This window comes from Garra rufa, chromosome 11 (assembly GCF_049309525.1).
Source record: "Garra rufa chromosome 11, GarRuf1.0, whole genome shotgun sequence".
NCBI lineage: Eukaryota > Metazoa > Chordata > Actinopteri > Cypriniformes > Cyprinidae > Garra > Garra rufa.
In genome coordinates this window covers 34711207-34731253 of record NC_133371.1, presented here as the reverse complement: position 1 = coordinate 34731253, position 20047 = coordinate 34711207, and the positions used below count along the sequence as shown (strand labels likewise).

At 38.0% G+C, this 20047-nt stretch overlaps 1 protein-coding gene across 1 annotated transcript; it reads left to right on the top strand.

The window, feature by feature from the left end:
- Positions 1 to 2934: 2934 nt before the first annotated feature.
- Positions 2935 to 20047, top strand: galnt17 (polypeptide N-acetylgalactosaminyltransferase 17). Its single transcript, XM_073850193.1, is given in 12 exon segments — positions 2935 to 3404; positions 5330 to 5612; positions 5716 to 5899; positions 6348 to 6514; positions 8758 to 8932; positions 13099 to 13296; positions 16146 to 16263; positions 16428 to 16613; positions 16685 to 16822; positions 19117 to 19212; positions 19655 to 19816; positions 19901 to 20047. Coding segments are annotated over 12 exon segments (1857 nt in total). The 5' UTR covers positions 2935 to 3401.

The window sequence follows — 20047 nt, the reverse complement described above, 5'->3', positions numbered from 1 at the left end:
TTTCAACAGGACAATAACACTAAGCACACAGCCAAGATAACAAAGGGGTGGCTATGGGACAACTGATATCCTTGAGTGGCCTAGCCAGTGCCCAGACTTTTAACCCGATTGAACATCTCTGGAAAGATCTGAAAATGGCTGTGCACCGACGCTCCCCATCCAACCTGATAGAGCTTGAGAGGTCCTGCAAAGAAGAATGGGAGAAACTGCCCAAAAGTATGTGCTAAACTTGTAGCATTGTACTCAAAAAGACATGAGGCTGTAATTGGTGCCAAAGGTGCTTCAACAAAGTATTGAGCAAAGGCTGTGAATACTTATGCTAACTTGTCCAAGTTGCTTTGCAGGGTTCTACTGGACCATGTAAGGTCTAAGAAAGGAGTGTGTATTCTATATTCTGATAAAAGGCTATCAAGCCATGTACGAACCAGTGGTCGTTTATGATCCTGTACCTGGAGTGTCAGCTATACTACTGTATGCTGCAGCTGACTGACGAAACCTTTCAATGTACTCCCTTACAGTTTCATCTTTCTTTTGCATGCAACTAGTGACCTTTGACCAATCCACTTTTGGTCCAACAAAATTCTAAAACTCCCTATTCACTATGGTCACTATTGAGTCTATATGTTCTTTAACAATGTTTTGACTTCATTGTCTGTCCATTAAGGGGTAGCTACTCCACCTAATCACTCTTGCATTACTACTAAATGACTGTCTTTCTGACACAACGGGACCCTTCTAACACCTCCCTGGCAAGCAGAGGATAAGCTTGTTAACACATAAAAACAGTTATCCCTCTTGGGAAGCAGAGGATGCACCAATATGTTAGCACAGAAGTTAAATCTTCTTCCCTGGCGGCATAGAGGACAACTACATGTACTGGTCTGTGGTGGTTCTTCTGGTAGTGTAACACTCACCAAATTATTGTTGAACTGAAAAAAAAGTGTCTGGAATTCAGTCTGGAACGATGTCAGACGAGAAACTTTTCGGGTCACGGCACCAAAACTATTGGAAACTGCTGGATCCAACAGTAATGTTGCACATACAAGTGTGAGTAACTTTTTTTTTATGTATGTGGTCACTGTTGCTTTGTCTATTATTACAGATCGTATTTATGCGTTTTTAACCTAAATCACTGTTGGCGCCAATAGCCTTATGGTTGTCTTATGCGCGTCTACCATTTCATGTGTGGTTTCAGTAACTTGATGTGATGGGGAAATGAGCTGTGTATCATCTGAAAAGTTTTATATTCAGTCGGGCTGCCCCCTAGTCAACGAGAAGAGGCTTGGTCGACCAAAATTTTATTAGTCGCAGAAAAACCCCCCCACAGTAAGTGGCGAAGTCACACAGTCCGTGACGGACAGATTGTTAAAGGCTGGTCTATGTGGTAATATAGAGCAGGATATCAAAATGCCTAACTATCATTCATCAACCTCAGATGTTGGCTTTTCATTTGAAAGATGTAGGTAGTAGCAACTTTACATGGCCACTTAATCTAATGTTAACCTAGCAAAATGTGTGCTATTGAAGTGTCATGTAAAGACTGTTTATTTGTGTGTACTCAGAATAACAACAAAACATTGTGCTTTTGTAAAATAATGAAAGCAAACAAGATGCACTTTCTGCCGTCTTAATCTCTCTGAACTTGAGCGTAACACTTCAAAACTCTGTGTATACTTGCCTTTCAGACATGAAAAATGTGTATATATATATATAGAGTTAAATGCCTACTTTTAAATAAACCCATTTAAACAGAAAACAAATATTCTCAGTTTATGTAATCCACATGAAACATACATACAGGTGCATCCACTACTGCGGAGATGACGAGTCAGTGTTGCTGACTTCATCTCTTAAATCGAAAACAGAGAAAGCGCTAGTTTTTCAATAAATTATTAAAACATTAATATTAATGCAGTCTCCTTACTCTTTTATCTGCCAGTGCCCTATGGCAAGCTTTTGTGCTTGAGCACTTATTAGGTTATGTAGGCAATTAAAAGCTCATTATTATGATTTATATGGTTTATTAATAAACATGCGACTAATAGTCGACTATTGCTTAAAATGAACATCTAGTCAACCAGAAAAATCTTTAGTCGAGGGCAGCCCTAATCCAGTCTCCACTGGAGTCGTTTAGTTTCATCAGTTTAGTGTTCTGCAACACGCGACTCAAATGTTCTACTCTTCATCCAAATATAAAAGCTGCTGTCGGTTAATGAAGGTTTCATGGATGAACTCGTGGACTCTTGTTGTCAGAAAGTAAAAAGACTGTCAGTTTTATGGATATCACCATCTTTGATATTACTTTGGTCACTGTTGCTACTGGTAAGGAATATGGGCTTGACTCCTGTTGTTCTTTCATGCAGACAGTATTTGAGATGCTACTGTAAGCTGCTGTGTGAACGGGACATTTTAAGACTCACACCTGTAAGTAAATGTGTAGATCGCATCCATTAATCATATTATTAAAAATGATAATTAGCACTCAATCCGTTATTATTGCATACTGTTTTATAATGTAGGCCTACTACAATACCAAGGTGCAAATATCTGTCACTTGCACTGGCATAATATTATTGCAAAGAAAATACAGCTGTTTTTACATAGTGTAAATAGAATCCATTAAAGAGCATATTAATATTTGCACAGCGTCTGTCACTGTTTGCACTTTTAGTGTAATTAGCATTTATCACTATTTGCACTTTGTAACAGCACATTTAGTGCAACTAGTCGCTGCCATTATTAAGTATGTATTTAATTATGTATCTACTTTGCAAGTAGGATGATGGGTTGGTATCATCCACGTAGGTGAACAGAGTTAAGTGGCGCGCGTCTGCTCCACATGCTGTGTCCACTCCGTGTTTTCCATCAGTCTCAGCCGAGGCGCTATCCAGCATTATGTGGACAAAACGATTTGACAGGGCACATTAACTGCAGAAAACAGTGTGGATGGCACGAGATACGGGATGCTCGTGGATCAGCGTAGATCAACGATCATCATCATATTACAGGAGAATATGAAATAGCGTGTATAATGAACACTGCGCTTGATGTGGATGAATCCGGCTGGAGATGATGTTGCGTCTGCGGAGTCTCGTATCTGAAGTGGAGGGCTCTTACATACTTCTGCTCATCCAGAGCAAACACACACGTTAAGTCTGACTTCTCGAAACATCTTCTGACATTATTTCCAGCAAAGGACAGCTGTGTTTGTCTGTGAAGTTCTCTTAGCTTTGACTGACAGATGTCTTGTGATGAATGACTGCAGTTTAGGACCCTTTGCTGTGACTCTTTGAAGTATGTAAGACCTTCCCATGTGGATTTTATTCACAAGAACATATGAATACGGATGAAAGCGCACAAGACTCTACGTTCAAGTGCAGGATGCATTTTACCAATCCAAAATGGTAAGTGGTTATTGTCAGTTTTTAAATAAACTAGCATATATTAGTCATGACAGGGATCACTAAAATACAGTCTGATTCAAGTCGCAGTTACATTTTCTGTTGGTCAGTTGGTTATGTTGGAGATTCATCCAATGTAGGCTATGTGTGATTTTCAGAAGCCTGTTGTGTCTCAAAACCTAGTGAGCTCCCTACCTTGAACATATTGTTGGGTGATACGAAAAGGTCCCTTACAGGCGGCATAAATGCATTCTAACAGAAAAATATGGTAGAAATTATTTTAATAGAACGGAATGCAATAGAAACATTAAAATATAATTTACGGTGATTAATGTATGATCAGTCGGTCATTATCAACCTGAATTTGTATATTTTGTGACAGCGTACATTAGCCTTACTGCGCTACTTAGTAAATAGACAAAATACATGGGTTATGGAAATATTTAGTTCAACCATTTTGTAACTTGATTAAGATTTAAGAAATAGGCCTAATAGTCCAAATATGCAGAAAACAAATTACGCTATGAAAATACAAATTAATATATTATTATCATTATTACAGCCTAAGAAGAGTCATTCCGAACATTTCCTAACCTCAAGTCTCTCTCATCGATCTTTTGGTCTCTCTTAACTTACCAGTTCGTGGTTCTGGAAACTCTTGAGCATCTCCTCATGTATCAAAAGTTTCATGTTCACTGTAAACGTAATATGTAGTAGTCCGAGGCCAACTTAACATAGTCATTAAGCTTTACAAGTCGAAATTAAGCTCGTTAATAATTCTAATTTGCGCTTGCATGATCAGAGAGAGAAAGAGAGCGGTAGCGGAGTAATATGAGACAGGCGAAAGTAGTACCGGCATATTTTATAAGATATTTCGCGGTGTTTTACAGTGTTAATTTATATTTATTTCGTCGCTGAACTGTGCGATTGACCAATTATAGTCAAATATTCTAGGGAATATTAAGAAATTAATTAAATACCCTGTAAATTATGCTAAGTGCATTTCATTTAAATGTAAATTTAAATTAGGAGTAGTTCCATAATGAAAATTTCCTGATTATTTACTCACCCCATGTCATCCAAGATGTTCACGTCTTTTCTTTAGTCAAGGTTTTTGAGAAAAACATTTCAGGATTTTTCTCTATAGTGGACTTCAGTTGGAGCCAATGGGTTGAAGGTCCACGAGGTATAAAGGTCTTATCTAAGTTATTTAAAATATAAATTTATATACTTTTTAACCACAAATGCTCATCTTGCACTAGCTCAACCTTACGTATTACATAGACAGAAGTACAGATCTAGTGTTTACAAAGCGAACATGCAAAGAAAGTCAAATGGTCTTTACAAAAAAAAAAAGGTAAAACAACAGTGTTGGCCGATTTTGAAGTTGGTGGACAAAATTAATGGAATTTTTTTCGCCCTACCTATACCATTTTTGAACCAAAGTACACTTCTTTCTTTTTTTTTTTTAAGAAAATGACAGATCATTTCGCTAGATAAGACCCTTAATCCTCAGCTGGGATCGTGTAGAGCCCTTTGAAGCTGCACTGAAACTACACTTTGGACCTTCAACCCATTGACCACCATTGAAGTCCATTTTATGGAGAAATTCCTGGAATGTTTTCCTCAAAAAGTCTTTATTTCTTTGCAACTAAAGAAAGATAGACATGAATATCTTGGATGACATGGTGTGAGTAAAATATCAGGACATTTTCAATCTGGAAGTAAACTTCTTTAACATCTTAGCAAGCATTTTTTGTGATAGTTGTGGAGTTTTTATACTTAATTGTAGACCTGGGTTTAAGTTCTCTTCCTAGTCCCCTGTAGAATTCCTGTCTTTATTACTGTGTCTATCAATAAAATAGACAGCTTATGGTTTCCATCAGTTCAGTGCACATTACAAGTTCAATTTGTTTAATGTTTTGAAGATACGATTCACTGGATTCCGAACATCGAAAGCTTTCATGGCCTTTGTGATGAGAAGATGGAAAATCTTACTGGTGCTGAATGTGTTTACGATGGCCGGCTTCATCACTTTCTGGGGCAAGTGCAATTTACGCACAACCAAAGTTGTTGGTCAACAGGCGGCGGCTGCTGAGGCAAGAGGACAAACGTATCTGAATGGATCTGCTCAGGAGGCCAGCATCACTCATGATGTGCTGTTAAAGAGACTGGGATCATTAGAAGATGTGGTGTACAGACAACTGAATGGTAACTTCTTTATTATCACAAGCAACTCCACGATCATTGTGTTCACAAAACGCCTTTTCACAGAACAAGAAAGCCATTTGATTGAGTCATTTGTGTTGAATAGGTTTGTCCAAGTCTCTCGGACTCATTGAAGGTTTCGGAGGCCGAGGTAGAGGAGGTCTACCAGCAACACTTATGCCAGAGGAAGAAAAAGAGGCCAAAAACATGAGGGAGAAATATGGCTACAATGCATTTCTGAGTGACAAAATCTCTCTGGATAGAACTATTCCAGATTATCGACCCAGCAAGTGAGTGTCATTGGCCTTTATTATTTTTACTCATAGTTTTCGCTCTTGGTGTATTATGAAATGAGTTAACTGACTAGCAAATGTAAGGCGTAATTGTGTGTGCTTTGACATATATGGTCATTTATTCACAGTAATCCATTGCAATAGTTTAGCTAGAATGTCTAGAACCAGATTTTCTTTACACCAAGATTAAACAGGGGAGGGATTTGACATTTACTGTTTCTAAGTTTCGTAAACAAAGTTCTAAGCTTTATATTTGAGGTCCACTAGGCTCTGTAATTGTTACAGTGAAGATGTGCAAATAAGCAAAGCAAGAAGTGGCTTTCCTTCTGTTAGGAAGTGAAAGGGTTCATACCCTGTGTACTAAAGATTCAAGGATGTTGTTTTTTTTTAAACATAAGATATAAAATCTTCTGTATGTTTCCATGTATTCCATGTGTTTTTATAGATGCAAAAAGGCCTTTTATCCCCGTGACCTGCCACAGATTTCCATCATCTTCATCTTTGTCAATGAGGCGTTGTCTGTCATCCTGCGTTCAGTCCATTCAGCTGTCAACCACACACCAGCTCATCTCCTAAAGGAAATCATCTTGGTGGATGACAACAGCGATGACGGTGAGAAATAAGAGAATTTTGGCTCTAAATTACATGGTACAGAATCATATTTAGTAGTTATTCAAATGGTTTTCCCTGGCGAACCATAAAATATGAAAATTCCTTCTGAAACGTTTGTATTCATCAGTTGGGAAGTCATATTGTCAGGTGTAGTCAACCTTTTTTAAAAATAAAATTTTTCTTAGAATTGCGTGATACAAATTTAGCAATTCTGGCTTTTTTTTGCATTTGTGACAATTGTGAGTTTTAAAGCTAGAATTGTGAGATGTAAAATTGCAATTTTGACTTTTTAACAATTGTGAGATATAAACTCACAATTGGGAGTTAATAAGGTCAGAATTGCAAGATATAAACTGGCAATTCTGACTTTTTTTTTCTCAGAATTGCGTGATATAAATGCATTGGCTATTGGCATGTCAGTGAAATCTGACTTTTTTAGAATTGTGAAATATAAACTTGCAATTGCAAGTTATAAAGTCAGAATTCTGAGATATAAACTCAATTCTGACGCTTTTTCTCAGAATTGTGAAATAAACTTGCAATTCTGACTTTTTTCTATAATTGTGAGATATAAAGTCGCAATTGGGAGTTATAGATATGGGAGATATGAACTCGCAATTCTAACTTTTTTTTCTCAGAATTGTCCAAGATAATCTAGGAATTCTGTCTTTTTTTTCTCAGAATTGTGAGATATAAACTCACAATTCTTGACTTTTTTCAGAACTGTGAGATATAAACGCAATTGCGAGTTATAAAGTCAGAATTGAGTGATTTTAAACTTGCAATTGGAAGTTATAAACATAAAAATATATATATATATATATATATATATATATATATATATATATATATATATATATATATATACGTTGCAAAATTACAAAGAATTGAGAGATCTCGCAATTCAGATTTTTTTCTCAGTATTGTGAGAGATTATTTCGCAATTGCGAGTTATAAAACCCAACTTTGAGGAAAAAATAATTGCGAGTTTATCTCACAATTCTGACATTGTATTTGCAATTTCGTGTTATAAAGTCACAATTGTGAGATATAAAATGGCAGTTCTGAGAAAAAAAGTCTGAATTGTGAGTTTATATGACACAATTCTGACTTCATTTTTCATAACTGCGAGTTTATATCTCGCAAATATAAAAAAAAGTCAGAATTGCGAGTTTGTGTCACACATTTCTAAGAAAAAAAAAATCTTAATTGTGAAAAAAAAAAAAGCTATTTTTTTATTCACTGCCAAGAAAGGGGTTTCCATAATAATGAATGTGCATCAGGTGTGTTTTACACACATAATTGTACAATTGTGTTTTCTACATTCAACAAGAAGCTAGTTTTATTGTAAACCTGGTAATCATACACGTCAACAAATTGTTTGCTTCATACGGATGTTGTACCATTGCATCCTTCATGTTTTCTCACTGACACGTCCCCAACTCCCAGAAAATCCTCTCATAATTACAACATCATGATGGTGTTCATATGCATTAAACTCATGAATACGATTTTTCCTAAAGGACTTGAACATACCATTAGATGGGTGGGTTCTTTTACCTCGGACCAGTAAACCACCAGAAACCACTAAATACTCATCCTAAACCCCCAGCAACCGCATACCAATGCACCAAAACCCACTCTGAACACCTTGGAAACCACAGAGCAAACAGAAAATGCAAAAATCTAGTTCCATAAACCATTCCGACAGGGTTTAATCCATTGTGTTGTATTTGAGCGCGAGTGTCAACACTGATAGCCTGGAGTAGTTTGCCAAGCGCTCTTTGCTCACGTTGCGCATGGCCATGCTTGTCTATTGTATCAAAGTGTGTGCTCAGGCCTTCCCAGAGAGACAGTTCAATTTCCATCACATTGCTGGCATGAGCCGGTGGCGGAGGGCCAAGCGTCCATCAGCGCAGGGGGAAAAGCCTGCATTTGCTGAAATGAGGGGGCAGGCAAGCAGCACACCCATTTGTGTCCTCATAATGTCAGTGATTCACGGTTTGTCACCCGGAATGCAGATGACAGTGTTTAACGTGGGGATAGGAAACACTTTCCAAGAACGTGTTTTCCAGGGGGATGGTGTGGATCCCCGTAGCACAGATCAAAGGCACGGAAGAGTTTTGGCGTAGGAGACACATTCCCTCTGGTCTGGTTTAAACACAGCGACAAGCACTCATGCACCATGAAACGTGATTTCTCCCTCTTTACCGTTTATGTGTGTGTGTGTTTGTGCATGACAGTACAACTGAAAGGGCCACTGGAGGAGTATGTCAACAAGCGCTACCCGGGCCTTGTCAAAATAGTGCGCAATCAGAAGAGAGAGGGCCTCATCCGTGCTCGCATTGAGGGCTGGAAAGTGGCCACTGGGGAAGTGACTGGCTTCTTCGATGCCCATGTTGAGTTCACGCCTGCATGGTGAGAATCTAGCACTTGCTACACTACGCTGCTGGTTTTATAGGTGGTTTCACTCACACCTCGACTCCTCAGGCCTTGTTTACACCTGGTATTAACATCTGCCTTGGGTGATCTAAACTGAACTGCTCAGCCAAGACAGACAGCTGTTTACAACCAGTGTCTCAAATATGTCTCTTGTGATTGGATTTCAAGTGGAGGGTCTATAAATATGTGATTTCGTGCAATAATCACTACGCTAGTCTGCCCTCCAAAGGCAAAGTGCAGTAACTATGCCAACACTGAAACTGAGAAAAATGCCTTTAAAGTTTTTACGCCAGCTAGTCAAACATGTTGACACTCTTGTTTCTCTGAAACACTCTCGTTTCTCTGGGACAAAATTGAACCAGGAGACTTTGCCACAAGACAAAACAGTTGTCACAAAGTCCATTTTAAGCCTTAACTCAATTTTGACCAAATGTGTAGTTACTGCGCTTTGCCTTTGGAGGGCAGCAGTGGTAAAGTGTGTTTATAAAGTTAAAATAAGAAAGACATAGAAAATCAGGGGTTCTCTTAAATATACTTACTAATGAAATCAAAAACTTTTTTTTCACATATTTGAAAAAAATCAAAAACCTAACCTGCATAATATGGTTTACTGGTCTTAAACTGGTTTTAGCTGGTTTAAGATGGTCTCTTAGCCTGCCAGGATGGTCTAGCTGATTCAAACTTCTCTAAAACAGATTTGAGAACAACTAAGACTAGTATTACCCAAAAAGAAAAATTCTGTCATTATTTACTCACCCTCATGTCGTTCCAAACCCTTGAGACCTTTGTTCATTTTTGATATGATAAGATATTTTTGATGAAACCCTGCATATACAGCAACACAACCAAAATGTTCACGACCCAGAAAGGTAGTAAGGGCATGGATAAAATAGTCCATGTGACATCAGTGGTTCAACTGTAATGTTATGAAGCTAGGAGAATAGTGTTTAGTGTGCAAAGAAAACAAAAATAATTTGATTTAACAATTTCTTTTCTTCAGTGTCAGCCGACACACATTCACTATTACAATGAATGCATGTGCATTCTCTTTGAAAACAAAGTAGTGCATCCGGTTTCTACATCATACGTCATCCACTGATACAGAAGAGAAGAAATTGTTGAATAAAGTCATTGTTTTTTTTTGTTTTTTTTGCACACAAAAGGTATTCTCATAGCTTCATAAAATTACGGTTGAACCACTGATGTCACGTGGAATATTTTAACAATGTCCTTACTACCTTTCTGGGCCTTGAACATTTTAGTTTCATTGCTGTTTATGTAGGGTCAGTAAGCTCTCAGATTTAATCAAAAATACCTTAATTGGTATTCCGAAAGGAACAAAGGTCGGGTTTGGAACAATATGAGAGTGAGTAATTAATGACAGAATTTTAATTTATGGGTGAACTATAATATCTTTTAAGGGTATGGGGGGCGATTTGCCCTGGTCTTAACATGCACTTTAAATGTCTTCTGCACTCTTGCCAACTTTTTTCAATGGAAAGTAGGTAAAGTCCACTTTAAAAAGACGCTAAATGACTTATCATATTTATTGCGCCATATTCATTGCGCCTTTTACATTTGATTGCTTCTCTGTGGTCGCATACTTTATTTTCATGCAGACAAATTCTCAAAAAAACTGTTTTCATTGATATATATTTGTGTTTCTGTTGTCAGAAAACTGGATGAATATGAATTAGCAACTGAAATGCGGTCTACACTCTAAAAAAATGCTGGGTTAAAAACAACCCAACTTGGGTTATTTGGCAACCCAGCACAGTGTAAAGACTGGACAGAACACATGCTGGGTATTTTGACTCAGCTGGTTGGGTTAAATGTTTTTACCCAACATGCTGTCTTGTTTTATTTAAGTTAAATATTGATTATATTGCTGACTTAAAATGGACTGGAAATTAAAAATCACACACAGAATTATAAAGGGCAACAGCAAGAATCAAAAGATGAACATTTAAGAACACCCATGGACAAAAATATAAGACAAATAATATTTATTTGGATGAATACAACATAGTTTACAATATTACATACATTTAAACTGATTTAACAAGCATTTTAGAAAAAAAACCTAGAACATTTAAAAGTAGCATTTTATAACTCATTTTTTAATATTTTTTATTCAACCGTTCGCTGTAATAATTTTTCACTGTAGCGTTACACTACAGCCGCAGTACGTAGCACATTTGACAAGTTTAGATGCTGTCAGCAGTGATCAGGATCTGCAAATCATTCGCCATTGTCCGCGCAGTCATCTCTCCTTACTCTGTTTATGTGGTAAGTGAAATCTTATGTACTGCAATGTAACAGGCAAGCGCTAACAAGAAACTAACCGTGTCCCTTTAGTGGACGAGTCATTTGTTTTCCGTGCCTTTGTGAGTACAGACACCAACCATCCCTGCACTTAACATCTCCTGCACAACCTGGAACATAACATTTATTCCCGTGATCTGCCATTTTCGCTATTGTCCTCGCTTTGTTTTTTTCCCAATAACCTAGGTCTTTTGCAAAAACTAGATTTATATAAGAAGGAGGAAACTATGGTGTTTGAGACTCATGGTATGTCATGTCCATGTACAGAACTGTTATTATTCAACTATGCCAAGGTTAATACAGTTTTCCATTCTATGGCACCTTTAAGTATTATAACAAATAAAAATCAATTTGTAATGCAAGGCAATAAGTGTTTCCATCGTGTTGACGCAGCTGACTGACATCTCGTCCTTGTATATTGTGTTGCATAAAATAATGAAATTTACAGCGCAGTAAAGATTTTATAAATGAAATAAAATGTATAAAAACCTTTATTTTGCTGAAGAAGTGCACCAAATTGGCGACACTGTGAACTACTCTTTCTTGTAACGTAGAGGAAGCAAAAAGCCCAAGCGCTGACTGTAACTCAGCAGCTGGGTTGTTTAATCAGAGACAGGCTCAACCCAGCGGTTGGGTAAAAAAAAAAAAAACATGCAATATTTAGTAACCCAATAAAAATAACCCAGCAGCTTAGTGACAAAAAACTACCTAGCACCTGGAACCCAGCATTTGGGTTAAAAAAAATAACCCAGCATTTTTTAGAGTGTATTAATTAAGACTAACTAGTTCTCCCTTCCAAAATGGTAATCTGCACAAAAATCTTGCCTTTTATAAAAATCAATCTAGAATTTAGCTGTTATCTGATGAAATCAAACACACATAGGATAAAGACAATGGCTGTGGTATGATTTTGGCTATATTTGCATGTAAACTTAGAGTTAGAAGCAACAAAATATCTATTTTAACTGAAAGAGAAAGAGGTGTGTGCGCACTGGGAAAGCAAGACCTTGTGTGGCAGTACTAGCGAGTTTCAGAAACTAAAGCTTTGTCCAAGATGTCACTAGATGCTTTTTTGGAAAAAAGTAACTCTTAACGACAAGGTCGCTAAATTGGCAACACTGGTCTTCAGTGACTACTTGAAGACCACATCAGGGGTTCCCAATCCTGTTCCTGAAGATCTGCCTACCTACAGACTTCGATTCCAACCTTCCAACTTTTTTGGAGTGCTTTTAAAAACAAGCCCAAGGCAAATTTTTTGTGGCTGTACGAATGCATTTCGTCACCTAGAATTATAAGGTTCTATCTGCATTCTGAGCACTTTTGAGATATTGAGCTTCAAAGTTTTGCATTCCATTGACTACTGTAGATAGAACCATTTTTGTTTAAAAAAAGGCCCAAAATGTACACAGCTTACTAAATAACATCAAATAATGTAAATATGTTGTCACCGAATAAGAATATGTGAATATCTCAATTTTGACGAAAATGTCAGATAGAACCTTATAATTCTAAGGTGACGATTTGACCGCATGAACGCAAGCAACCCTCTCATAGTGGACCCTGTTTACAGCTGTATTTAGTGTTGTGTTCTCATGTCCAAACTAAACAGATAAGAATACCATGTGTAAACGGAGTTCCAGTTCATGTTTCCTTTGTAGGTCCAATTAATTGGCTGTTGTGAGGTGAGAAACCAGCCAACATATTCTCAAGCCAGGATTAGATTTAGCCCCACAGCACAGCAGAGTCGAAAAAGTGTTATTAGCACTGTGCAATACAGCTTTGCTTATAATGATCTAACCTCTACATCCCCTTGTCAGGGCTGAACCAGTTCTGTCTAGAATCAAGGAGAACCACAAGAGGATCATACTGCCCTCCATAGATAACATTAAAGAAGAGACGTTCGAGTTGGAACGCTATGAGAACTCAGGCCATGGATATAACTGGGAGCTGTGGTGTATGTATATCAGCCCACCAAAACAGTGGTGGGATGATGGAGACACTTCTGCACCAATCAGGTAGGATCCTACTGGACATTTCAGTGCATCATTTATTCTGAATGCACATTGGGTTAGTAATTAGTCAAGAGTAGCCAAGATCTCACACCCTACATGTGAACTTTAACATTATCCACAAATATTTGTGTATTTACGCAGTATGCACACAAATATTCACAAGGTTAATAACATTGATTGGACAAGCACAGCACACAAACAGACCGCAACCTAACCAAATATACAGGAGTATTGTACACATACTACAGGTATATACAGGAGAAGTGTTTTACTTAAAGGCTCAAACTAAATGTGCATTGAATGTTTATTTGACTCTGCAAAGTATCTTTAATATTTAATGACGTTGGCATTGTTTGGTTTCCGATTGTTTTTCTGTTGTTAAACAACTCGCCGTAATATTCTAGCACAGCATTGTTTCACATTGGCACTTCTGTTTAGCACTTCACTATTTCATAACCCACGTTTGGGCCATTCTACAGAACTGGTGCAAACTACATTTACTAAGATGGTTCTTTTATCTATTGAAACCCACAATAATATTTAAAATATCAGTAAGCTTAATATATATAAAATCATCATTTAGTGGTTCCTTTCAATTGGGACCTCAACTGGGGCTGTCCCGAACCCTAAGCCCTAAATTTCAACTTATAATAAGTTCCTGCAATTTCATGTCACTCCCAAAACTAAGTCCATTGGCTGAAACTGATTTTAACTACACTTCTACATTTATAATCAGGAAATGTTTGTGTCCCTCTCTCTAATAGCTACATAGTGGGTAGATAGGTCCAATCATTTTGAGATAAAAAGTCTGAAAATGTGTGTGTAACTTTAAGGAACGTCACTACCGAACACTACTAGTTTTGAGTAGCAATTGGGCAGGTTTTGTTGTGAAAAGCTGGCAACCCTGCCACTCACTCCCATGAAACACTGCAAATGACATAATCTTGTCAGTCTCCCTACAATCTCAAACTACTTGAATATTTATGAATATATATAGAAATTGTGAAATAAATGCATAATATATTAATTCTATATATATAATCAACATCTTTAAAGCAATACTTCTATATTTCTCCATCAGTTTACTCAAGTTAATTTCTTTTCCTCATTAAACCTGTTAAACAGTAACAAAGGATACATTCAAAATTCGCAGTTGTGGGCATCCACCATGAACAAGGTTAAAGGGATAGTTCACCCTCATGTTGTTCCAAACATGTAATACCTTTGTTCATCTTTGGAGCACAAATGAAGATATTTTTAATTAAATCCGAGAGCTTTCTGACCCTGCATAGACAGCAATGCAACTGTCACGTTCAAGGCCCAGATAAGTAGTAAGGACATTGTTAAAATAGCATGTGTTGTGGTACTCGTGTGAATGGTGGCTTCTCACAAAAGAGAAGAATTGTTGAATGAAGTGGTTATTTTTGTTTTCTTTGCACACACACATTCTCGTAGCTTCATAAAAGTACGGTTGAACCACTGATATCACATGGACTATTTTAACAATGTCCTTACCACCTTTCTGGGCCTGGGAAGTTGGCCTGGGCCAGTTGCGTTGCTGTCTATGCAGGGTCAGAAAGCTCTTAGATTTCATCAGAAATCTTAATTTGTGTTCTGAAGATGAACAAAGGTCTTACAGGTTTGGAACCACATGAAGGTGAGTAATTAATGACAGAATTTTCATTTTGGGTGAACTATCCCTGTAAGAACCACTGCTTTAGATGATTATCAGTTATTACAAAGGTTTTGTACTGTTCAGCTTGTTTCAAAAGGTCTGTGATGTTCTTATGGCAGTATGAGCTGTGAAATCCTCCTCTCATAGATCCACTGAAAATCTCTAATACATGCGACATCATGCCATCCGAATAAAGCAGGCCACCTTGGGTCATTGTCCAAATTCACAGGACTGTATTTTAGTATGTTTTACCCTGCTGAAAAAAACAGCTAAAACCAGCCTAGGCTGGTTGGCTGGTCTTAGCTGGTTTTAGCTGGTCTCCCAGCCTGAGCAGGCTGGTTTCAGCTGGTGGTTCCAGCCTAACCAGCTAAGACCAGCCTGGCCAGGCTGGGAAAGTGGCCAAAACCCCTCTAAAACCAACCTGCTGACCAGCTATGACCAGCTAAAACCAGCCTGGTTGACCAGCTGTTTTTTAGCAGGGTTAGTAGTGTTTTAGTGTGGCTCTCCTTACGACAACACAGACACAGGTTGCTTCTTTGGAACGGGTGTTTTATTCTTAGGGTATCTCTTTTGGATTCAAAATACAACAAATCTCATAAAGTACGCTTAAAATATTGCTAAAATTGTTATTGATTTACCTATAATTTTTTTTAGTAAAATAGCAAAAATATATATTTACAAGGAAAATGTGAGTAGAATCTTAATATGTCAATATAGTGCTTCTTATTAATTTCAGTAGTGACAAATTTGGGGAGAGGACACATATTCCAGAACTTTCTGAAAATACAATATGAGAATTAACTGCACAAATACTAGAAATGTGTACCTTGGATATTTGCATTACGATTTGCATACATACAAATTCTGTGAAAAAAAAACAAAACACAGGATGTTTCCAACTCTGACCCATTCTGTAGAATGGCCCGGTTATAAAAAAAAAATGAAAAACCTGGTAAAACACTCAAATTTAAATGTATGAAATGTTGCTTAATGCAAAGTGTTCTTAATATAGTGTAAACAGTACTCAGAATAATACACTGCCACTGCTTTCAATGTATTATATTATTTTCAATTGTTTATACTTAAGTTTTTAATATTGACATTCATTACTTCATCATTCAGTATCTCAGAGAAGAAATTGTATTGAAAATACAAAGTGTAAAATCTGTATTTTTAGGACGCCTGCAATGATAGGCTGCTCTTTTGTGGTAAACCGGGAATACTTTGGGGAGTTGGGCCTACTGGACGCGGGGATGGACGTGTATGGAGGCGAAAATATAGAGCTGGGAATCAGGGTTAGTATGCCACCCACATCCCTGCGCTAAAGTAGAGCATTGGTAACTTAGCCTCCCTACGCTCAATGCACACAGCCTTCATTTGAAATGTATTTGAGCTGTTTTCTTCTAAAATTATGCCAGAACTGAAGTTTGATAGGTGTATGTGTATTTTCAAATCCCAGGTTTGGCTGTGTGGGGGAAGCATGGAGGTACTGCCTTGTTCCAGAGTGGCCCATATTGCGAGAACAAAAAAGCCCTACAACAGTAACATTGCCTTTCACACTAGACGCAATTCACTTCGAGTGGCGGAAGTCTGGATGGACCAATACAAATCTAATGTCTATTTGGCATGGAATCTCCCAATGAAGGTGTGCATTTGACATATTTGTGATAACAATTAGTATACTACTTAGTACATTCACTTTCTTTGTCTATACAGAACCATGGCATTGAATATGGAGACATATCCCAGAGACTAGCGCTCAGGAAAAGACTCCAGTGCAAAAACTTTGAGTGGTACCTCGATAATATCTATCCAGAGATGAGGAGATACAACAACACTCTCTTTTATGGAGAGGTGAGTGCTCTTTGCTGATCTGTGCTTCATACATCACTACATCACAAACAAACTAACAAGGCAATGGACTTTTTTTAAGTACATTTTTTTTATTTTCACATCGAATATGCCACGAAACATACATGGCAGTACGTATTTTGCATCTTGATGTAAAAAAAATGTATGGTATGTTTTCATCATTAGATCAGGTTGGAAAGTGAATAGGGACTAGGGCTGTCAAGGCCCAAAAATCACCATAAAAGTGTCACATAAGTGGTCAGTAAGATTTATGAATATACTATATTCTAAGTCTTCTGAAACAAGTGATAGTATAGTGTGAGGACTCAAACAAATTTCATCATTATTTGCCTAAAACCTTCCCAGATCATCTTACTGCAGCTATCAGGTTTTGAATGTGTATATTCAAAAATATTGTCAAGTCATGCAATGATTTCATTCTAGTGACTACTGTGAGTCAATGATGTCAAAAGTATATATATTATATTTCAGTCTGTTCCTCACACGAAGCTATCATATGGCTTTAGAAGTCATATGAACCACTTTCGTCACACAGTTATGATGTCTTTTTGTCATTTTTAGAGTTTAACAGCACCAGTTTTTTACCATTCACTTCCACTGTATTGAAAATGTTGTAAACGTTCTTCAAAATGACATCTTTTGTGTTTTACAGAAGAAACATTTACAGTGAGGGAAAAAGTTGAACCCCACTGATTTTGGATATTTGCCCACTGACAAAGAAATGATCCAGAAAAACACATTTCAAAAAAGTCATCAATTAATTTGCGTTTTAATGAGTGACAAAGGTAGAAGTGAACATGACTTAGTACTTGGTGGCAAAACCTCTGTTGGCAATCACAGAGGTCAGACGTTTCTTGTAGTAGGCCGACAGGTTTGTACACATCTAAGGAGGGATTTTGTCCCACTCTTTGCAGATCCTCTCAGAGTCATTACGGTTTCGAGGCTGATGTTTGGCAACTCGAACCTTCAGCTCTCTCCACAGATTTTCTATGGGATTAAGGTCTGGAGACTTGCTAGGCCACTCCAGGACCTTAATGTGCTTCTTCTTGAGCCACTCCTTTGTTGCTTGGCCATGTGTTTTAGGTCATTGTCTTGTTGGAATACCCATCCACGACCCATTTTCAATGCCCTGGCTGAGAGAAGGAGGTTCTCACCCAAGATTTGACGGTCCATGGTCCCGTCCATCGCCCCTTTGATGCGGTGCATAATGTTTTCACCTCCATGTTTGACGATGGGGATGGTGTTCTTGTTGTCTAGGCGGCATTCCTCCTCTTCAAAACATGCCGAGTTGAGTTGATGCCAAAGAGCTTGATTTTGGTCTCATCTGACCACAACACTTCCACCCAGTTCTCCTCTGAATCATTCAGATGTTCATTGGCAAACTTCAGACGGGCCTGTACATGTGCTTTCTTGAGCAGGGGGACCTTTTACCAATTGTTTCCTTGGTGACTATGGTCCCAGCTGCCTTAAGATAATTGACAAGATCCTCCTGTGTAGTCCTGGGCTGAATTCTCATTGTTCTCATGATCATTAAAACTCCACAAGGTGAGATCTTGCATGGAGATCGACAGTTATTTTGTGTTTCTTCCATTGCGAATATTCGCACCAACTGTTGTCTCCTTCTCACCAAGATGCTTGGCGATGGTCTTGTAGTCCATTCCAGCCTTGTGTAGGTCTACAATCTTGTCCCTGACATCCTTGGACAGCTCTTTGGTCTTGGCCATGGTGGAGAGTTTGGAATCTGATTGATTGATTGCTTCTGTGGACAGGTGTCGTAGGTGTTGTAAAGGTAACAAACTGAGATTAGGAGCACTCCCTTTAAGAGAGTGCTCCTAATCTCAGCTTGATACCTTTTTAAAAGACACCTGGGCACCAGAAATCTTGCTTATTGATAGGGGATCAAATGCTTATTTTACTCATTAAATTAAAATTATAGACTGATAATTTCTTTGTCAGTGGGCAAACATACAAAATCAGCAGGGGATCATATAATTTTTTCCCTCACTGCATGCATTTAGCAGATGCTTCTATTCAAAGCAAAAACTAAAGAGGAACACAATCAATCTGTCAAGGATATTCAAAGTAAGGGATGTAATATGAGAGTGAATAAATGATGACAGAATTAAAATTTTTATGCAAACCATCACTTTAGGGAGGCACTGCATCGTTATTTAGGTCTGATAATATAACAGGTTTCGTAATAAGAGGATAACTTTTTAACTAACAAAAAGCAGGCCAAAACTATCAGCTGCTGAAGTCTTTTTAATGTGTTCCAGATTCGCAATACCAATGTGACCCATCTGTGTTTGGACCAGGGCATAAAGGAAAACCACACAGCAACTCTGCACCCCTGCCATGGCTGGGGCCCTCAGGTAGAGCCACAACTCCTCACAGCTACACATCTCTACAGACCTGACCTCCACAAAACCTCTACTCACTCCGCACACAGGAAATAGGTTACATCTATAGGGAGTCTCTTCATGACACAGTTCTCCGCATTCTGTTCGTCAGTGCCAACTATGCAATAAAATGTCAAGATTTTGAGAAATAAGAAAGACATTTTATTTGATAGTTTTGGAATTCAATCTGGAGACCGTAACTTCTAGATCTAGTCTTGACTAGTTTGCATATGCATGGAGCTTGACCCAGCTAATAATTATAATAAATTAATAGTCATTACGGAACTGCCAAAAACGATCTGGCAAACATCATCAGCGTAGGGTGCCAAAATGCCCCTGAATGACTCGGTGACCTAGTTACCAAATCACTGAATTAAATAAATTCACATTATCCCCTCTGTGGTCTATTTTGTAGCTGGGTCGCTACACTAAGGAGGGTTATCTTTTCCTGGGCCCTCTGGGAAGCACTGGCGAGGATACTCGGTGTGTGGTGGACGATAAAATCAGCAGCTACCCACAGCTCCTGAATTGCGAGAAAGTCTCTAGCGTACGCCAGAAGTCTTGGCACTTCGCACAGGTGAATGGGTCATGTTTTATATAGAGCAATTGTCCTTTTGCCTTTGATCAGTAAAATGATTCTTTTTATTTTTGTTCCCTGAAGAATGAAGCAATCATCAACCAAGCTACAGGACGCTGTCTCGAGATAGTGAAGGCTAATGTCTACTTCGGCTATGCTCTGATCTTGCGTTCCTGCACTGGCCAGAAATGGAACATCAAGAATTTGATGAAACAGGACTGAGGGCAGTGA